Source organism: Taudactylus pleione, unplaced genomic scaffold (genome assembly GCF_031769625.1).
Source record: "Taudactylus pleione unplaced genomic scaffold, aTauple2 ptg000005l, whole genome shotgun sequence".
NCBI lineage: Eukaryota > Metazoa > Chordata > Amphibia > Anura > Myobatrachidae > Taudactylus > Taudactylus pleione.
In genome coordinates, this window is record NW_028284408.1 from 3,287,105 (window position 1) to 3,309,342 (window position 22,238).

The following is a 22,238-nucleotide window of genomic DNA, read 5'->3' on the forward strand; positions in this document are numbered from 1 at the left end:
CCGGCGTCTTGGTTCCGTCATCCATTCCGCAGGACCGTAGGCTTCCTCAGGACTGCAATAATCAAAGATCTACGAACGATGCTGCGTCTTTATACGCTGATGCTTGGGTATGAAAAGCAACAGGTGGACATATCAATACGTCTCTCGACGGCTGCGACTGTTCCATATTTACGCATAGCAGCTGCGTGCAAAGATGCCGCAGTGGCCAATTAGACATTCAAAAAATTGGTGCAGAGGTTATTCTACTACAGTAATAAAAAGATGAACATTTCTATAGATTGCATCTGAGAGAATTCTAATGGATTCACAACCTTACAACTCTAAACTCAGGGGCTCTAACGTAAATGACTAAGATGTACATTGCTTAATATACATAATTATGCTTTTAATAAATGATCCTTGTTTCTCTCCATACTGATCCACTTAAAAGTCATTTGAATGTGAAACAACTTACACCACTTCACTTTTTTGTTTAATATATAATAATGCATAATTGCGACAGACTTCTAGGTATAATTATGTTTAATAATGGGTATTTCATTTTAGATCACTTTTAGTGGATCTAATAAAGTAGTGGATGTTTCTCTGCAGACGGTCAAACACCTAATAGGTGAGGTGTGAATGAGGCTAGATATTCACTGATCATCAGGTACAGTGTGTGTTACTCCATGCTCATTCGGGCCACACCCATAGGTCATGCTTTTTAAGATACGTTATGAGAATTAATAGAAACAATAACTTTAGTTTGTGCACATAATCTGTTGGTTCATTTAAAAACTGTAAATCGTATGGGTCCTGTGATGCCTCATCTCGATGGGAAGCTTACAATTGTGAGACCTTTAAAAGCCACTAGAAGCAATTAAAAAAACATCCATGCAGGGAAAGAGAGATGATTTGCAGCTACAGTAGTGGTAGCATAGGGCCATTACATCATAGGATTAGGAGCACTGGTAAGGAACGTTCTGTTAATTAATAGAACTGACCCAGCCATTAACTGCATATTGCAGAAAACATGCAAGCAGTTGTTCCATGTTTTCATGGTTTCGTCTGAGTAGATCATGACTATTTGCTTTGTGACAGTCACATTTCAATATAAAAAAAAAAATTCAATTATGTAGTATCAATAAACAATGTCAAACCAACCCTCTAATTTATTTGATGTTTTTAGTTATTTTGTATAAGCTATTGCTGCACTCTCATTGGCAGAAAGCTTTCTATTTAAAGAAGGAGACAAAAAAGTTCACTAACTCCATTTTGCACCATTAAAAATGCTCTCAGGGTATACACCAATATTTTGAAAGCTCCCAATAGCAATCTTTAACCGTTGATGTTGATGAAATAAAGTAACTACTAACTCACACCATGACTGGCTTCATCTTGACATACAGTTGTTTCAATGCTTAACTAAACTCACCTCTGGAGAAAAGTCCCATGTGTCTACCCACCCCTGCCCTCATATAACTCCATCCTCAAATGATTCAATTCTATAACTGGAAGTGGAGACATCCTCTAACATTGAGACATGTCCATTTTATCCAAGCTCTCCTGACCTACTCATTTCACCACACTGGTACCTGTTTTGACACAATAGGTCAACCTTTTATTTTAATCATTTGTTTATCACATTAACATTGCTTCTAAGCTACATATATGCCTCTGATCACAAAAGGTTTATGGTATCTTTTATTTCACTTATATGGGGGGCGGTCAGGGCGGCCCAGGATGCAGGCCAGTGTTAGAAAATCCTGGGCGCTCTGCACATCAAAAGGGCCCTGGGGATAAGTTAGAGGGCCACACATGAGGCCCTTGAATTGTATCAGGGTGCCTGTCACTGCAATAGTAGAAAAACAATATGTATTAAGTTTAAAAACCTGTGTGTTAGATCACATATGTTGTATGAGTACAGTAAACTCACAAGCAGAACACCTCAAAACATCAGTGTTTTTAGTATCAAATAGAGTACAACCGTACCTGTCCAAAAGGCACAAATGGTGGAGGTCCCCCTTCCGTCCCAATATTGCTTCTACTGTGTTTAGATAAACTCTGTAAAGAAATACATTTCTGGTATCAGTATTTATTCTTTATTTACACATACTTAATTCATATATATTATATATAAACCAGCATATTCTGTTGCACTTTAAGGTTTACGGACAATAAGAAAGAAAATAAATACATTTCATTAAAATAATTAAAGTATTTAAAGTCTTTGATGTCAAACATATTACTGTTCCGGTGTACAATCTGACTTTTGAACATGAATGAAAACAAACCAATTATCATCAAAATGTTTCCCCATATATATGTACCAACACAATTAACAAAAATAGTAACGTAATTTGCAAAAGAGAAGATCATGTTTATTTCTGTAAATACAGATGTGTCCTCATAAACCTAGCTTCAAAATACCATGCGATGTGAGTGAGCCACCAGGACCTGTGCGACTCTCCGGACTTTTCGCCTGGTGCACTTTCCGCCTACATCACTGGTTTTGGGTCCGGAATAGTATCACGCGCGGCCGCTTTTCTCCCTAGTATGGATACCCCCGAATAGCCCTGCTGAAGGTATTTGGGGTACTTAAATGGTCTAGGTCAGGGGTCTTCAAACCTGGCCCTCCAGCTGCTGTGGAACTACACATCCCAGCATGCACTGCCACCTTTTTGATATAACAGCATGCTAAAACTATGTGCAGTGCATGCTGGGATGTGTAGTTCCACAGCATCTGGAGGGCCAAGTTTGAAGACCCCTGGTCTAGGTGCTAATTAGCGTATTTGCATAAGGGGTGAAGAATAGCATTTAGTAATATTTTTTCATCAAAATAACTAGTCCCAGCAAATTTGGGGTACCTGAAAAAGGGGGCTAGTATATTTAAAAGTGGCTAAAGTGTAGTTTTAAAAAAACATGGAAAATCCACCTGCCGCAAACACCTTCAAAGTAAAAAACACCAGTGGCATACTTGGGGACCCCCTGGAGTCTATTTCGCTAGTTTTTAAGTTTGTCCCCCAACTTTGCACTTTTTCACCCCCAAAACGAAAGTACTTTTTTGTGGTGTTTATTTTAAACTTTTTTTGACGCAGTTTATCTATGGAGGACTGTCCTAACACTTCACAGGGGTTCCCGCAACTTTGCACCTGAAAAATGCACTTTATTCTCCCTCCATTCAGAGGCAAATCTTTTTCGCCTATCTGAATGCATTGACTTTCCGTTAGTCGAAAAGTCATTTCAATTGAATTAGGTGGAAAGTCTCCAACTGTCGAAATGATCACGGCTTTTCGCCTGCAATTGAATACAATGTGATGTGACTAAGATGCACCAGGAGCCTGCACTAATTAATGTGATATGCGGCACTTGCATATCTTTGTGCAACTGAGTCTGTAAATGAAGAATGGAACTGGACGTGTATAAAAGCTGCAGTCACTGCACCGTAATACTTCGTACAAAGATTCAGACTCAGATATACAAATGTTGCATATAAAATTAATCGGTGCAGTCCACGCGCCTAAGTCGCATCACATTGCCTCTAAAGCTGACGACGGGCCGACATACCGGGCGGCATAGCGCTGCATGGGATCGTCAGCTGCATCGCTTCATCTTACTGCATTTACAAAAGTTCAGGCGTTGAGGCTCGCAACCCCATACACACTACACATTTTTAATGATTTGTCGTTCCGATGTTTCGGAATCGGCCAAATCGTTAAAAATATTGTATAGGGACCTTAAGACACATTTTTGACCGAAAGTTGCAAAACAAGACGCTCTGTGCAAGAAGAGTCGCACAGTACCTGGCGCCGACAGGGGCTATTTGCTGCGACTTGAGTATATGAGGACACATCTGTATCTGGCTAACTATTAAGACTACAGCATCCACAGGTTTATGCCCAAATCCAGGCATTTACAAAAGTTCCCTGAAAACACTATGAACCAGCTTAAGCAGGATGACTGGAAATGTGTTTGCTGGAATCTGTATACAGGTATATGGCACTGCTGGGTTGGGTATGGGATCCCGGCGGTCGAGATGCTGCTGGTCAGAATACAGACAGTGACATCCCGACAGTCAGAATCCCGACACCCATACTTAAGTATAGTAGCCCTAAACCCTACCCTAACCCTCCCCGGTGCCTAAACCTAACCTCCCCCCTAGTGCCTAAACCTAACCTCCCTGCACCCGAAACCTCCTCCCTTAGTGCCTAACCCTCCCCTAACTCCTGATACTTACCTGCAGGATGCCGACCTGTCGGGATTCCAGCGCCAGTATTTTGACAGTCAGCATCCCACACGCCAGAATGCCGACTACATCCTGGCACTGCTATGTGCTGCCTAATGCCATTACAGTACCACGCTCTTCCCCCCTTTCATTCCTAAACTACTGGTTTGCCTCATTGACATCTTAACAAATTACAATTGAAATGACAGAAAGAAAATCTATAACAAATGTATAGACACACCTATGTCTTTTATAATGGCCTATTAGTTTTTGTCTCATTCTGATATTTTTTAATTTTTTGCCATTATCTTAATTCTGCATTTTTGCGGTTTGCCTACCACTGTTATTTTTAGATTATATTTTTTGCAGAGTAGTACAAAAACAAAAAGTTTAAAAAAAAAAAAAGAAGATCTAGAACAGAGCAGAGAATTAATGCTATTGACATAGAAAATCACAATACAGAGTTCCAAAACCACGCATATCAATTGTGACTGATGGGAAACATTCTGATTATTATAAGTGATTAAAACAAACAAAACTAGCACTGTATTCCCTATACAAGCAAACTCCTCACCCAAACACATGACCGTATTTATATTGTATCTCTGGTATAGAAGTTACAGAAATATAAAGTGTTGTAGTGGCCAATTACATATTTTATTTTCACATTCTAACCTGTACCACTTAAATGTGATATTCCGCATATCTAGGGCTATGATTTTTTTACTTTCCTAATTCGTTATAGAATACAAAAAATATCATGACTAGCGATAAATGTATTCTCCACAGTGTGAGAACCACAGCATCCCTTCATTAATAAGGACTGGAGTCTCATCATGCTCATTGCTCTATGGGCCTGATTCAGACCCGGTCGCAAGCGCTGTGCACTCGCAACCGGATCGATAGTGGGCCAGTGCGCATGCGCAAGACCCGGATAGCGACGGGCACTCCGTCGCTCCGCGACTCGCAACAAAGGGGGTGAGCTGTCGATGTTGAGTGACAGATCACCCCCTTTGGTGGGCGGGCCAGGGGAGTGGCTGCCGAAACGGAGGCGTTCCCATGTGAACGCCTCCGTTTGGGGGCGGCCCCACTGACATCACGAGTGATGTCAGTGGGAGAGATTTCGGCTCTGGTAGAGCTGAAAGGTCGAAATCTCTCTGGGGCTTGCGGCATCGAGACCCTACCACAAGGGTCTCTTCGCAAGCCCGATGGTCGCGATGGTCTTGACCATCACGACCATATTCCTGGCCGCTCGCTATAGCTGTGGGTGGTCACCTACAGCTATGCGAGCGGCCAGGAGGCCGTTCTAAAAAAAAACAAAAAAAAAACGACCCTGATTCAGAGTGAGCGCTCTGTGAGAGCGACCGGCTCTGAATCAGGCCCTATGTTCAAAATGGTTGAAACCCATGTTCTTGCCCTGTTATTTAGAAAAACTCAATAAGTGTTTCATAAAATCTGCACTTCACATATGAGAAAACAGCTGCATGTATATGCACTTAAGACGACCCATACACATCTGTCACTTGCACTTTCTTCTGTTTAGCGAGTCAGGATAACAGAGGTAAAGGAGGCAGGCGTAGGCCAAGTACTTACTGCCTCTCCTCACTTCTGTTCACAAATGCGGCTCAGTATGACCTAAACACAGCTGTATACATGGCGGTCAGAAACCGTCACTATTAAGGCTGCTCAAGGTCAGGCACAAATTCCACGTTCATGATGATAATCAGCAGAAATCTTCCTAGGGTTCAAAAGAAAAGTTTAAAAATACAAAGCATGCATGGGAATTTATTGATGGAGTTTTATTTAGACTTGCAAGGTTTTAGCACTTCATTTAGCCAAATACGTATGGACTAAAATAGCTTTGATATAATAGCAACTCTAGCAAATAACAAGCAGGTTGCCTCAAAGGGTGAGCTTGCTGTGCAAACAAATGGGTCACCCCAAACACATAATATTAGAAGCTATGAAAAAAAGGTGTAAATTCCAATGAGATGGTATTCTTAAGTCATTTGTAGTCTGCGTGAACTAAGCAAGCATCAATATTGGACATTTACAAGCATATTATAGATCACAAAAAAAGGACAGGACATTGAGCTGGCGGTTAGACCAATTGTGTCCACACAAATTAATGCATGAAACTTATTATTAGAAGATCCAAGTGTGAATCGCTACATAACTGGGCATTCACACATTTTAAAATATATGACCATTTATAACATTCGTGTTACTATTTCCATGAAAAGTCTCAGTTAGTATAATTGTGCTCCATATAATTTCTGCCAGTCATAATTCTACAATAAAAGTCTTTCATCCGCCTCCTTACTGTTATCTGCAAGAGCAGAATCAGCCAACAAAAGTTTACTATGCACAGCTGCAAATACCATACACACTATTACAGAACACACTTGCAGATTATTTGAGCATCCAACCAATGTGACAAACCTATTTAGAAGAGAGAAAAAAGCAGGAGAAAAATAAATTGTAGCTCGCAATAGAAATATATTAAACTTTGGTGAAGTATTCCTAGCAATTTATATGCAATATAAGGAGATCATATTGGAAATGCATTAAACAATATAAAATGCATTCTGAGATTTTGAGAGATTTCTGATTTAGGATGGCTTTTTCCGCCTAGCTACATTAGTACCCTTCTCTTCTAGTTAGCTGTGTGACATGCATGCAAAAATCTGATTGAATAGAGCCATAAACTAGCGAGATGGAGGCAGGGGCCATAGCAAGAGACTCAGAACCTATTTATTTTCAACAACATTAAATGTGTATTTATCTAGCCTAGTGATGAGACCTGAGCTAAATATATGCATACGTAGCAAATAACCAACTACATCTCAAAGTCACCTTTTTCATACAGCATTAGGTCTAGTTAGAATACATGTGCTAGTGTACTGTATATAAATGACAGATCAGTCCGTGACTTACAAATATAAACATGAAATGCTATGTTGGTGTGTGTTAAATTGTTATATTCCTCAGAGATACAAAAACTACAAAATAAAATGAAAACTATAAAACCATATGTTGCGTGCAAAATAAGTAACTTTTATTTATTTATTTTGCAATACTCTTGTTAAAAAGATTATCTGAATTGTGTTACTTCATTATTTCATAATAATCATTATTTTTCCTGAATGCATCATTACATAAGATCCAGTGTTCTCCCCAGAATTTTTTTCCAGCCGGGTGGCATCCAAAAGTAGCCGGGTGGGGGCCTTCACAATTATGCGTGCGCCGAGAAAAGGGGTATCTCCCAGACCAATCCAGCCCGACAGGTCTCAGGCTGCTCCCCCACTGGCTCTCAGTCAAAAGTGCTCTTTATACAGTGCCCCCTGTAGTTTTCCCCATTATGCATTGCCCCTGTAGTTTAAGCTTTGCCCTTCTGCAGTGCCCCCTGGCTGAAGTAGTGCCCCCAGACTGGCCCCTTATGTAGTGCCCCAGGCTTAAATAGTGTCCCTTATGAAGAGCCCCCAGGCTGGCCCCTTACGCAGTACCGCCCGGTTTAAAGTATCCATTATGGAGTGCCCCCAGGTTTAAGAGAGTCCCTTATGGAGTGTCCCCAGGCTGACCCCTTATGCAGTGCCCCCAGGTTTAAAGTGTGTCCCTTATGCAGTGCCCTCAGGCTAGCCCCTTATGCAGTGCCCCCAGGTTTAAAGTGTCCCCCTTATGCAGTGCCCCCAGGTTTAAAGTGTCCCTTATGCAGTGCCCCCAGGCTGGCCCCTTAATGCAGTGCCCCCAGGTTTAAAGCGTCCCTCATGCAGTGCCCCCAGGCTGGTCCCTTATGCAGTGCCCCCAGACTGGTCCTGGCCCCAGCCCCAGCCCAGCACTTACCTTTACTTGCTGGCCGCTCACGCTCCCCACTGCCGTTGCCTCGCGCTGACCGGATCTAACTAGATCCAGCAGGCGCGCGGGGCAGACTTCTCACGTCGCGGGTGACGTCATGATGTCACCCGCACAGTGCATCACTGGGAACGCTTGCCACTGAAGCAAGCGGAGGCTTCTTTAGCTTCCGGTCACTTCAGAGGTCAGTGTTCCACAGCGGGGGTCGGCGGGGAAAAGTGCTGGATGGTAGGCTGTTTCTGCCAGGTGATGCGCCCGCAGAAAACAGCCTGGGGAGAACACTGAGGTCTGTTACTTGTTTGTACTGGGCCTTCCATGGTAAGTGGGAACCAAATCAAAGCCACCTTTCCTAATTCATATATTAATGTGCAAGGTGGAATTCACTCACTTAAGCTGGGTACACACTGGCAGATATACTTTATTGTCATTAACAACACCAAGTGATGTCAGCAAAAAACGATGTAATAGGTATTACAACACACTAGAACAAGCAGCAGTTAAAACCAAATGGGCATATCAACAAAATTCAAGTAGGAGCATTGCAATCATTTAACATACGCACAGCACTAGGGAAAAAGCTATTATGCAATCATTTTGTGCGCAACCACACAGCTCTAAAACGCCTGTTTGATGATAACCTGTCAAAGATCACATGGTTTGGATGGCTGGGATCCTGCAAAATAGATTTCGCTTTCTTCAGGGCTCTCTGATCAAAGATCTCCTGAGTGCATAGTAGCGTAATACCAATTACTCTACCAGCCATCCTCACACCCAACCCAGAGCTTTATGTTCTGCAGCAGTACAGTTCCCAAACCGTACGACAATCCCATAGATCAGGGCACACGCCACAATGCTTCGCAAAAAAATTAGCAAGGTCCCTTTACTCACACAAACAGCTCTTAATCATCGTAAAGAGAAAAGACGTTGTTGTGCCTTTTTAACCAAAAAAACGGAGTTCAGTGATCAAGTCAAATTATTTGTAATAAAAAAAACCCAAGAATTTAAAAGACTGATTGGCCCTGCAGCACAGCCAATGACTATATATCTAGCAGATATATTGTTTCATCTGGCTGTCTGTATGGTCGACTTCTGCAGCCAAAGTCATTGTACATGACGTTCCCAGTGGGCGGTCATATTCAAATAGCTTTCTGGCAGATATATTGCCTGAACGATTGGTAAGTGTATATGCACTTACCAATTGTTAGATAGGTCAGCGGGTCGACCAGTGCGTACCCAGCTTGACTCTACATTTACAACTGAGTGTTTCCAGAAAGATTTATTATTATTTAATACCAGTTATTTATATAGTGCACACATATTCAGCAGCGCTTTACAGAGAATATTTGTCCATTCACATCAGTCCCCGCCCCAGTGGAGCTTACAATCTGTATTCCCTACCACATGCTCACAGACACACAGACACACAGACACACACACACACACAGGTTAGGTTAATTGGGTCCCAACAAAAATTACTAGTATATTTTTGGAGTGTGGGAGGAAACCGGAGGACCTGGAGGAAATCCACACAAGCACAGGAAACTCCACAGAGATAGGGCCATAAGATGATAAAACACAGCAACATTTAGAAATCCTAAGGAGCCATTGACTGCTCTCCACTCCTTGTTTGGCTAGCAACTGCAGTTTATTTAAATGGGTTGTAAAACTCTTCATTGAAACAGATTAGCTCTCCCTATTAAATTTACAAGCTTTCATACCTTGTAAAGGATTATTAACCTCTTCATTGCCCCTTAAAGGGCAGCTCTATTCAAAATAACAAAGTTTCACTCATTTCCTACCATCAGTTATAAAAGCCATGGGCCTGATCGGCATCAGCAAGGCCCTAAATACCAGTGCATGCTCCTTTGGCTTCCTGGTGAATAGACCTAAAACGGGTGCATAAAAACAGGGATCCAATGGAGTTATTATTCAATGCAGTTAATTATATGTTTTGTTGTCATTAGCTTTTAGAGCTATTTGCATCAGTAACACAAATACGTTAAGACTGGTTTTTGGCTGTGATTTATAAGAAGGAACAGTCATATCAAAAACTGAGCAAGCACACATCTAACTGAGCCCCATATACTGCAGTGTGTTTAATTAGTTGACAAGTGAAAATGGCTACAATGTATGGACTGAGGCAAATGTTTTTGTTACAAATTACATTGATATAGTTTATTGGATTATACTTCCTGTTAAGACCCCTTCAGATAATCTCATGCAGAGAAAAGGTAGCATTTGCTCCTTCCAAGTAAACGCTTGTGATTGGTCCTACTGCTCACCCTTCTTTCCTCCACCCACATTGACCGATGCTGTGAGACGGATGGAGGAAAAATGGCAGCATGTAACAGCACTGTGGCTCCAGGTAAGCACGAGGGGACGTTAATAAATAATTTCCAGAAGGTGGCAGGGTAACTTTAAAAGGTATTATTTAAAGGATTGGTATTAAGAAATGAGCAGAAGTTAATAAACATGGCTTTATGATTAGCATCACAGTCTGTCTTCACAGATATACTTTTCATCCAGAGAATAAAGTGTGCTGCATTGTTCTAACAACAATTATGAGCACAGTGATCAGCAGGAGAGAAAGAAAAAAGATCAATTGAAAGAGCTACAAAACAAAAGGGCAGTACTGTATATTAAGCATGGCATTATGATACATTTCTATCTTCATACCAATCATAGTTTCTATGTGTGTATGAAGCCTTCATTTTTAAATACAAGCAACTAATCAGAATCTGTCACTTTCCAAGGACAGTCCATATAATAAAAGCATGTCTGCCTAGTTGCTATGGTCTCTATGCGTACCTTTGCTGTGCAGCAAAATAAATAGCATATCAATACAAGGTCTCCCAGTATCTGTTTTGAAGAGCAATTCAGAAATAATGTGAAATTGCTGCTAAATCAGAAATTTAATTTCCACATGTTTAATGCATGCTAGGCAGCAGCAATGAAGATCACGATACCTTACATCACACGGCATAAATGTGACATGTACCACGCACCAACATAACGTGCCAAATGGGCCACATGCCACTAGGCTAAACAAAAAGGCCATCAGTGTATTTGGGAAAATGTCTCATTAATTGATAAAAGGTTTCCAATAAAATGCATTGGGCAGGGCAGTCTGTACATTCTGAGAGGAGAAGCATGTATATTAAATCTTTACACAAGCTTCTTCCATTTGTGTCTACAGTCAAGCAAAAGGAATTTAAAAGTATAGAAACAAGAAACTATTAAACTTATTTGTAGTCAGATGAAACCATTATTGCCATTCATCCTGCAAGGCTGTAGCATATATAATTACAATTTCCAATACAAATTACAATAAAGTGCCTTGGAAAACTCCAAGAGTACAGCACAGAAAGGGCTTTACTAAAACAATTAATGGTGAGTTCACATCATTGCCAAAACAGGTAAATAAATGAATTATATAGAATAGCTCATATTTTTGGCTGTAATTTATAGGCACCACTTAGCTATTAACATTGCATTAGAGACAGCCCTGCTAGTCAACATTTATGGATTTGCTTACACATAAGGTTATTAAACAAACCACACCAATACATCTCTTCACTCATTTCAAAATATCTCCCAACCCGACCTCTCCGCTCAGCACAAGATCTGCGTCTCTCTTGCCCACGCATTACTTGCTCCCACTCACGGTTACAGGACTTTCTTTGGGCTGCACCCACTCTATGGAATGCCTTACCACGCACAATAAGACTTTCCTCTAGTCTCCAATCCTTAAAACGTTCCCTGAAAACTCACCTCATCAGGCAAGCTTATCAGATTCCAAAATCGCCCACATAACCTTTATAGCTTCCATATCGAATTACATCCCCTTTCACAGTTCACACATAACCTCACATATTGTTTTTCTTTCACATGCTCCTGATATTTGGCCAACATTCCTGTGTGACTGGATCATGCAGCCCACCAAGAAACTCTCCATTCTGGCTGGACCAAAATTGCAATATATAGCACTTATCCTTGTGTATCAATGACTATTTCCCTATAGATTGTAAGCTTGCGAGCAGGGCCTTCCTACCTATATATCTGTGTGTTATTACCCAGTTTTGTTCTATTTATGTTTCCAATTGTAAAGCGCAACGGAATATGCTGCGCTATATAAGAAACTTAATAAATAAATTAAAGGAAAACAAAAATCTACAATTTGGTGCTTGACACAATAATGAGGTATCTGCATCATGTAAATGAATATTAATCACTACCTATAGTAGCACAAGTAATAGCTAACAAAGAGTAAGTACATTGCAAAATGAAGGAGTGGCAGAAGACACACTTACATGCACATACAGCATCTTTGCAGAGAAGATACAACACAGGAAACAGGCAGTTTTACGCTTATGCTGCAGTGACTAGGCTAAGCACCACAAGGGACTGCAGTGTAATAAACAACTAACCATTTAAAAATACCAATAACTAAATATAAACATGAAGAATAAACCACAAAGGGCGGTATTCAATTAGATTTCCGTCCACGATAAAGTTTCGCCTGCCCGACTTTCCGCCTACATCGCGTGATTTAGACGAGGAAAGTTATCGTGCTCGCCCATGCTATTTACCCTATTCAATTCCAAACCATGCAAAAACGGTAAGCCGCGAAGTCGGAACAGGCGAAAAATGCTGTCAGAAATAGGGAAATCAGCCTGAACTCCCCAAAAAACTGCACTAGAATTGGGGATCAATGTAGATGAGCCCGAATAAAGCTATTTGGGGTACTTAAGTTGTTTCAACAGCTTCTTATTAGCGTCTTTGCACAAGTGGTGAAGAATGGCCTTAAAGCAGTATTTATTGGTGAAAATAAGAGGTCCTGTCAAATTTGGGGTACCTGAAAATGGGTGCTAGCATATTTTTATGTTTCTAAAGTGAAGTTTTAATAAAAGTGAAATTCCTCCGTCATACAAGCACCTGCAATCCCAAAAACACTTTGCCCCTTCTTAGTGCACCCCCAGAACCTTATTTCGCTAGCTTTTGAAGTTGTCCCCCCACTTTTTTTCCAGGAATTTTTTGACACAGTTGTCCTTTGGGGGGCTGTCCCAAGGGTTCTGAGTGGTTTCCCCACCTTTGCACCCCAAAATGAAAATGTTGCACTTTTTTCCTGCTATTCAGAGGCGAATCTTTTTTGCTTATTACATTGAATTGACTTTCCGCATACGGAAAACGCGGCTGGAATTTGATACGGAGTTGTTTCCACCAGGCGAAAAGCCCCAATCCGTGATACTTTTCCGCGGATCTCGGCTTTTCGCTTCTAATTGATTTACGACCCAAAGTGTCAAACAGAACCTGCAGTGACATTAAGAAGCTAAAAGCATAAGTGAGCAGGGATCCGGTCTAAAGATCTACAGTAAAGAGGTAGACAATGACTAGATAGACACCAGATGTTAGACAGTCAATTTGGTCGACGGGGACAAAAGGTTGACACATTAAAGGTCGATATGTAAGACGGTCGACAGGTACAAATGGTTGACAGGGTCAAAAGGTCGACACAAAAATTGTCAACACAAAGATGGTCAACAAGTTTTGTGTGTGTTAGGGTTAGGCACTTACCGGAGGGTTAGGTTTAGGCACGTGCCCCAACTGTTCGGGTTAGGCAACAGGAGGGAAGGTTAGGATTAGGCACCAAGGGGAGGGTTAGGGTGAAGATTAGGGTTAGAAAACAACAAAAAAAATACTTATCGAGCAATCCTATTAGCCACTACTTTTCCCATACCATTTGCTGCAAAAAAAATTCTCCGCCTCCTGAGTAGGCGAAAAATTGTGCAAAATACCTATTTTTAGCTAAAAATGTTGAAACTTGGTTCAGAACCACTATGACACCCGCCTTAATGACTAATTAGTCTAAAAAGTTTTGTATTAGCTTAATTTTGGCCAATATTACATGTCATTTTTGGGGTGATAAAGTGCAAAGGGCAGGAAAATGGGTTAATTGATGTGGGACAGGTATATGAGGTGATATATGAATGGGACAGGTGTTTTTAAGATTGTAGGTGGGCATTAGAGACATTTTGATGGGGTTATTTTAAAGTGTCTTTAAATTATACAAAAATATATTTTTTGCACTCTCAATTTAAAAAAACATTTTGTTTAATAACATTTGCTATCTATCATTAGTTAATTGTTGTGTCAATGGCTGTTTTGTGCATATTTCTATAACAGTCTGTTTTTGAAGTACAGGCAGATTTCCCCATTTTCACCTATACATATTCCTAGTAAAAGCAGGAAGACGTTTAGCGTCAATGCGGCTTCGCAACTTTTGAAACTGAACTGAGCAAAAAACAGGTGCGCACATATAGTATCACAGTATACAGTATAACACTGAGTAACTAATTAGCACATTAAAACTATACATTTTTTTTCTGGAATCCTCAAGAAAAGAAGCACCAGTGGTAAAAAAAACAGCTGTTTGTTATGTTTGAGAGCAGAGTTAGAAAATCATAGGAAAAATACAAACGTATTTTCATGGTCCAGTGCGGTTTGAAGCGGAATATACACTCAACAGAGTCCCGTAAAGAGTGAACAATCGTAGCCTTGAGTTCTTGATCTTGTTGAAAATGTAACTAATGCTGTGTGGAACACAGTCCTGGTAAAAAAAAAAAGGTCACTTTCAACTCAATTTCTGTGCCCAAGTAACACTTTTTACTGTTCTATACCTAACTTTAAGCCCTTCAAACAAACAAAATTAGAAGTCATAGGAAATTTAAATTTGGCAGGGCTTTTATCTGGTTTGGTAAAATGGATGACTAAAATGTAGTCAAAATTGGAGGTGGAAAGTTTCATGGAATTGCATGGAATGACCAGGAGGCATGTACATAAAGAAAACGGTGGCAATAGAAGGGAGGGGAACAAACAACAAAAAAAAAACCATTTTCTGCATCCAAGCGACAATTTTTGCTATTCCATGTCTGACTGCCCCCATACATTAGCAATCAATTGGGGCAATTCAATCGTTTTGCAAATGATTGTTTAACATAATATGTAATGTATGGGGTTTACAGATCTCAGATTCCAACCAAAAAGTGATTGGAATTGGTAAATCAGCTTGCCCAACATGTTCGATTTCACAGACCAATCTGGGCTATAGATTGCTAGTGTGCGGTGACTATAAAACGGTTTGAGATTTATTAGTAAATTGATGAGCCTTTCAAGATTGGCAGATGTGTTTTTCCTGAAAACGATCTGTAGGCTTGCGCATCCAGAAAGGGGCAGAGCTTCACATAAAAGGGGTGGGGTCTCTGTAAAACGGGGCGGAGCCACTCGACATTTCAGTTTCCGTCACTCTCCGATATGCTGGACAGTCCCCAGGCTTTCCTTATACTAGTGAATACATGCCGTGCGCATAGGAGGTATGGTAATGTATCGGCACTGATTGGTGGATTGGAGAATCTTTAAATTTGGGGGGGGGGGGGATTACAGAATTTGTGAATCATTTTTTTGTGATTGCGGATGTATGGACCCTTGACTTTAAGCCCTTAGAATAGGGACACAGCTTGGGTCGGCAGTCATAGGGGCACATGACAGCTGGGTGAGGGTAGAAGTAGGGACACATATGATAGCTGGGGGGATAGTGTTAGTATTATGTACACACTTGATGACAGTGTACGATACTGGGTGTAATACATGGAGCTCCCCTGGGAGCTGGGACACAATGTGGCTGATTCCGAGTCGGACGTAGTAGCGGTAGCACCCTTGATAATGCACCAGTCCTAAGTATGGCCCCCCGTGTGAGCGGTTCAGCGAGGCAGCTGCTTTCAGTGAAGCGCCTGAGACAAACCTGCGTCTTTTTAGCCACCCCGTTGTTACCTTGCATGTTCGCCCACTAAAATCTACAGACCTTGCATTTAAATCAGTACGGTGTCTCTGAGCGGCAACAATCGAAACACATGCGCAGTGCGACTTAAAACATGCGCAGACTTACAACAATGGCCGCTTACATGCTACATCGCCACTGTTCCCACCTCTTAATCAGGCCCAGTGTCCTCCAGCAGAAGACATACCGAGGGACGGCCAGAGCAACAGGGATTTGTAACTGCAAATTCTGAAGGTACAGTGCTCCCCCTTGCACGCCCGGGTCACATGAACGCAGCTAGATACTGGCAAAGAATGGTGGCTATAACATTTTCACTGCTGACAAACAGTGTATAATTATAGCACTTGGAAGCTTGCTTCTTTTTTTTCTCTTGCGCATCCTCCCTTGACATGATGCAGATTAGCTGCAGATTAAGCAATCTTTGATGCAATACAGCTAACATAGAACAGCCAGAAAGAGAGGACTAAAGGACGGGATATAGATGTCACTCTACAACTGGGAACGGCACGGTCTGCAGATCTTTCCAGGACATAAAGAAGAGCCCCAGAGAGTCAAGCTTTGTTGTGCCACTGAAATCTGTTCCTCATGTCCTGTCTGCTAGGGGATGCCGACCATTGTCCTAGGGAGTGAACTTTAATTGTGAAATGCATGTAATTAGTAAATGCATGTAACTGTAAATTAACCCAATAACAGCCCACATTAGATGCAGCTACATTCTCAAGACTATTTATCCATTCTGTCTCCACTGTGGTTACAAGCTCTGAAAATGGAATGGCCAGAGCAAAAGAATTAAAAGTCTTATATAGTTACAGCCTTTAAAAGACAAAACCTTGAACTTTGCCAAACATAAAATAATTATTTACCAACCTAAAAGTGAATAGTGTCTCTACTACGATGCAGCATTGGTGTCTTACCATTTCATTATAAGTTAGGCTATTGCTGCATTGCTTTCACTGTTATAGCACTGTGTCAATCTCATGTGTATAGAGGGGGGATGACCCCTGTATGTCTCCGCAGCCTCCACACAGATAAATTAATTCAATCACACTTTTCCAAGGCTCCTGACAGGTCTTAAGCTCTACTCAAAGATACCTGGAGGAACTTTAGTTATCTACAGGTTACAGAGGTATTTGCGTTATGTACCAGAATACATAAGGTCACTAGATACAGGATTAGATAAAAATAATTACTTATTTCTTATACAATGTAAAAAAAAAAAAAAAAATCATCTATGGAACTATATAAAGTTGCTGAAATTACTTTTACACAATAGAATTAAAAAAAAATAAAAAATGTAGGTAAACCTGAGCAAACGAGTTCCTGGAATTGCAATTACTGTACTCACCATAATCACTGCACAGAACACATAATAAAACTAAACACTAAAGAAAAAGCACTGAAGAGAAAAAAGATAGGAGTAATCTGTTTCTAAGAAATTAAATTACCCATTGGAAAAGTAATGATTTTGTTCAGTGAAGTAAAGTAAAAATAGTTCAGCAGAATGAAACTGTACATACATTTAACAAATTCAACAGACAAATTGTGATTATTAAAACCAGATGTTTGCGAATACACTACAAATTTACATTTTCAAGCAATGCATAATCCAAATCAAACACGTTTAAAAATAAAAAAGGAAGAGTACACTTAACATTAACTGTGATTTTAACGCTGTGTGAGCTAGCTTTATACATCAATGAAGTACCCTACAGACAGTAGCAAATGTCCAGTAATTAAGAGCAAATAAAAAACAAACTATTGTATACACATTCTACAAAGAAAAATATATAGTTATTTAAAAAAAATTTAAATATATATACTTGCTGTACACAAATCTGCCATTACTAATGTTACATGGATATATAATGTATATTACAAATATCTGAAATGTTCTTTGACAATAGAACATGCCATAATTAATATACTTTATGCTTGTTTGTGCACTTTGGATTAATTGGTTACATTCAGAAGTAATACATAAACAAGTAAAATGGATCTACTATGGAGAAAGTTCCCTACGAGACCAAAAGCGGGTAAAAGTGAATACTGTAGATTTATTCACCACAGAACAGGGCAGTGTCACAGGAGAACTGAGATTCTTTGTATTACAGACACCAGTACATACGGCAGACTTCCTGCTACCTAAATATACGCTGCACATCCTGCTTATACATTACATGGATTCTTCTTTATGCAGCTTTTGCAAGGGTCAATCACAGCTAAAGCTGGGTACACACTAGACACATTTTTGTAACAATTTTCCGATTTCTGACAGTTTGGAATGACAAATCGTTCAAATCATCCAGTGTGTACACGATATGCGCGCTCCCGCGGGATCCTCCGTCGCATCTTCAGATCTACCCTACATGCTGCTCAATCTGAAGATCTGACTGACAACTCTATGCATTTGGATGTGGCAGGGGAACGACATATTGGGCCTGATTCAGAGCCACTCGTAAGCGGCAGCTCGTTCGCTCCGAACGATGTTTGCCCAACTGCGCATGCGTACGGATCGTTATACGCATGCACGAACCAGTCAGTGCGGTCAAAATTCATGTGCTCGCAAAATAGCGAATGCCTGCTAATTTGAGTGACAGAATGAGGCATATGTGGGTGGTAACAGGGGAAGGTGCTTGAAAACGGGGAGTGGAAATCAGAACGCAGGCGTGCTTAAAGGTCAAAACGGGCGTTTTATGGGTGTGCATAATTAATATAGCAGGGTCATTGACCACGTCACTGGGTCTTTTATAGCCAGAACTGCTCACAAAATTGTGGTAGCAAAAACCGACCACAAGAATAGCGAGCAGTTCATACCCTGGTCGATGTACTCGATTAATCTAATAAATAGCGGACATGACGTAGGATGCGAGCGGCCAGGGGGCGTAGTTTCCCAAAAAATGACCGCAAGTTTTGTACGCTCGTTCAGACCTAGAGGCGTGAACAGACCGCAAACAGCGAACGGTTCATTTGAATATCCACCCCTATTTTCTGGACGAGCGAGCGCTAATTGCGTCCGGCTCTGAATCAGGCACATAATGTGGCCGTTCACCAGATCGGGTGGTGTGTACGGACCGCACGATGTCATTCTGTCGCATCTACAGTCAGTAAATGTTGCATCGGGATCTGTTGTCAGCCCTGTTTTTTTTAAATTTGCTGTAAAGTACGTATTACAGTGGCATAGCAGGGGCCAGGTAAACAAGTACCTGGTAAGGCATACTCCGTGTTAAAGCTGGTAATGTGGTTTAATGTATAGATAGTGGTCCCACTAGGCTGTTTTAGCGGGGTATCGCGCCCTGATGGGGAAAACTGCGCTGCAATGCTCAGAGCCGGTCAATAGATGCCGGGGAGAGGGGAAAGCTTGGGGGCAGCCCACCATGTCCGTAAGTGCTGGGCACACCCCCAAGAGTGATGAAAAGGGGGCTCCTCTTAAAGACATGCCCTCTTTTCTTTTGACCATGGCCCCTTTTCGGACGCACAGTGCCCTTACTACGGCGCCGGACCTAAAATGAACACCAGTAAAGACTATTGGTGCATACACACGGTCAGATTTCTTGGTCGATTTAAACAATAACGATATCGTTAATCATTTGATCATTTCAATCAACCTTTTTTGCCCCCTAAAACGACCAAATGATGCGCAGGCATGGATGGTCGATATCGATCATCGCCCGTGCATGCAGGCCAACCTGGTTGATATCGACCAGGTTAGCCTAGTTACTATAGGGACCCTCGATCGTTGATCGAGGGTCGTTATAGTAGTTGGGGGAATGGAGCATGTGCTGGATGTTCGATAACGATAATCCAGCACATGCTGGTCAATCAGACAACGATATCTGATCGTTGTCTGATCTAACCGTGTGTATGGTCCATAAGACCACCAATATTAGCTGCCCTTATTCATATACAGTACAGTATGTACATTTTATGAAATAACCATACATCAAACTAAACTAGTAATGCTGTTACCACTTATTTATCGAACTAATGGTTTTCAGTCTGCCTTGTAGCAAATACAATATCAAGGCCAGATTAGGTGTTCAGCAATATACTTAGATGGACCTTCTGTTATATTTGAGTGAAGTTACACTTTCCAGTCCATGCATTTCAAAGATTTAACTTTTATTTAGTGGCCACTGAATAAAAGTAATGGTTTATGTAGCAAGTGAACATGACATACAATTTTACTATGGTTAAGATTTAAGCTTATATTCAAGGTTTTAAACAAAATAAAAAGAAATCAATCAAAAAAGCTAAATCTGCGGTTTGAATGCTGATTTTTCGGGAATGGCCTTTTCTAAGCAATACTGAAAGGGAAATCACTTTAAGTGCAATCACCAATTTAGTAGACAATTGCTGACACTGTAATAAAAGTGCAGCAGCTAGCTATGGCAAGAGCTCCATATAATGTTGTCTTGTAGGGAACGGTGGCAAGAAAGAAGCAGCTGTCTGCTATTGGGTCAGCATCATACATATATTCAACCCTCTCTCACACACGATGTCACAGCTATATGGTACAAAACTCCATTCTAGGGTTACTTTTCCTCCAAATGGATTCTGCCACCTCATCATAAAAATACTGTATATTGTGATGAAAGGGAGCACAAAACATAAACTCAACTACAAAGCATAGGCAGAAATGTAACAGTGATCAGAAAAACCAGCATGAAGTTCACTAATAGGAAAGCCCAGGATTCTCTTCTGTCTGTACATTGTTTGGCATAGAAAAACAAAAATATATGAACTTAGTGAAGTATAGGAGCGAATTCTTAGCATGCACAGTATGATAATAAATATCTATGTAAAAAAACACATTTGTAATACATGCTGCAAAAATATTGAGAAGAATCAGTAACATGATGGTTTCCACTCATTCTGCTTTCTTGGAATAAATAGGTAAACAGAATTAAAAGAGGAATAATAGATGCACTCTTCCAAAAGTATACTCATTCTCTGCCTGGAAGAGTCAATTTAATAACACAGTCAACAACAAGACTTTAAAGTGATTTGTGTTAGCCTCACCCTCTGCAGTTCCCATTTTTCTATGAGCTGTTCCACTTCACCTCCAAGCACAACAGTGTTGGTGTCATCCAGGAGCAAGCATCCATTTTTCACTTCAATAGTCCCTAATAGCTTTATTTTTGTGCCAGGCGGAGTGTTCAAGCTACGAGCAAAGAAAAAACGTAGAATACAATTAAAATGTGAAGATTTTGGTAGATGCTGACAAGAAACAAAACATATGCCACACATAGAATAGGACCGTTTATAATAGCAGATGTACATGGCTCATGTGCACTGTATTTTGTAATTAAAGAGCATTTAATATTTTCCTAAAGGGTAGAAGCAGTTACAATGCAAATGAAGCTATGACAGTAGAACATATGATAAAAAACCCCAATGCATGCAAACTGCCCCGCAGAATACTGTACACATAATTATTGGCCGTCATACTATAACAGCTCCGCAATAGCAAGCACTATTAATAAAAGCACTGTCACTGCTGCGAAATCCATTTAGTCCAGAAGAGGCTGAGGGCAGCCAGCTGCTGCTGGAGTGATGGGTTCACCCAAGCATGACAAGAAATGGGAACGTAACGACTGTCACGCCCCAAATCATAGTACACCTGGGAGTGTGGCCTAGTGGACATAATACTACACCCCCTTTTCCTTGTGTGCACGAGAAGTCCCGCAATGAGATGAGAACATGTCGGAAGGTATGCTTTTGGTTCAGGGGACCAGTCACTCTGTGCAAGTCGCTGACTCAGAATCCAGCTAAAAAGTGTCCCCAGACCATTACTTTTCCTCCACGTTTGACAGTTGATGTCAAGGGGTTTATTTACTAAGCAAAACATGGGGTGCTTTGATATTAAAAGCATTGCCTTTTTACATTTTGGGCTTAAACACACCGGGAAGCAGTGGCTGCTCAGTAAATAAATCCCACACACTGAGGAACCATTCTTTCATCTATTTGACAGCATACAAAAACCCTGCATGATAAACCAAAGAATTCACATTTTGATTAATCGGTCCATAAGACCTTCCAGTCTTCAGTAGCCCATTGGCGGTGCTACATGAACCAGTCAAGAATCTCATTCATTACTGCAGAACAGCTATAAGTATAATAACACATTACTTGTTCCCTGAAAAAGGCCTTTTTGTTTATAGAACTGTGATATTTACATTACTTTACAATTTTTTTTTAACTTGCAGGTGTTAATCTTTGTACTATTTCAGGTTATTGACTGGGAGCTGAATTGCTGAAATGTAAAAAAAAAAAAAAAAACTCGTCAAACGGGTTTTCTAAAACTTTTGACCAGTGTCTCTTATTCTTCCCCTGGTGTCTTTCTGCAAT

At 40.7% G+C, this 22,238-nt stretch overlaps 1 protein-coding gene across 1 annotated transcript in view; it reads right to left on the bottom strand.

The window, feature by feature from the left end:
• Positions 1 to 22,238, bottom strand: part of TDRD3 (tudor domain containing 3) — a 243,208-nt gene that overhangs the window by 78,365 nt on the left and 142,605 nt on the right. Inside the window, exons 5-6 of the mRNA XM_088481163.1 lie at positions 20,910 to 21,051; positions 1,972 to 2,043 (exon numbers count right to left, since the gene is read on the bottom strand). Of these exons, the coding sequence (XP_088337289.1) occupies positions 1,972 to 2,043; positions 20,910 to 21,051 (214 nt within the window). The remainder of the gene's footprint in view (positions 1 to 1,971; positions 2,044 to 20,909; positions 21,052 to 22,238) is intronic.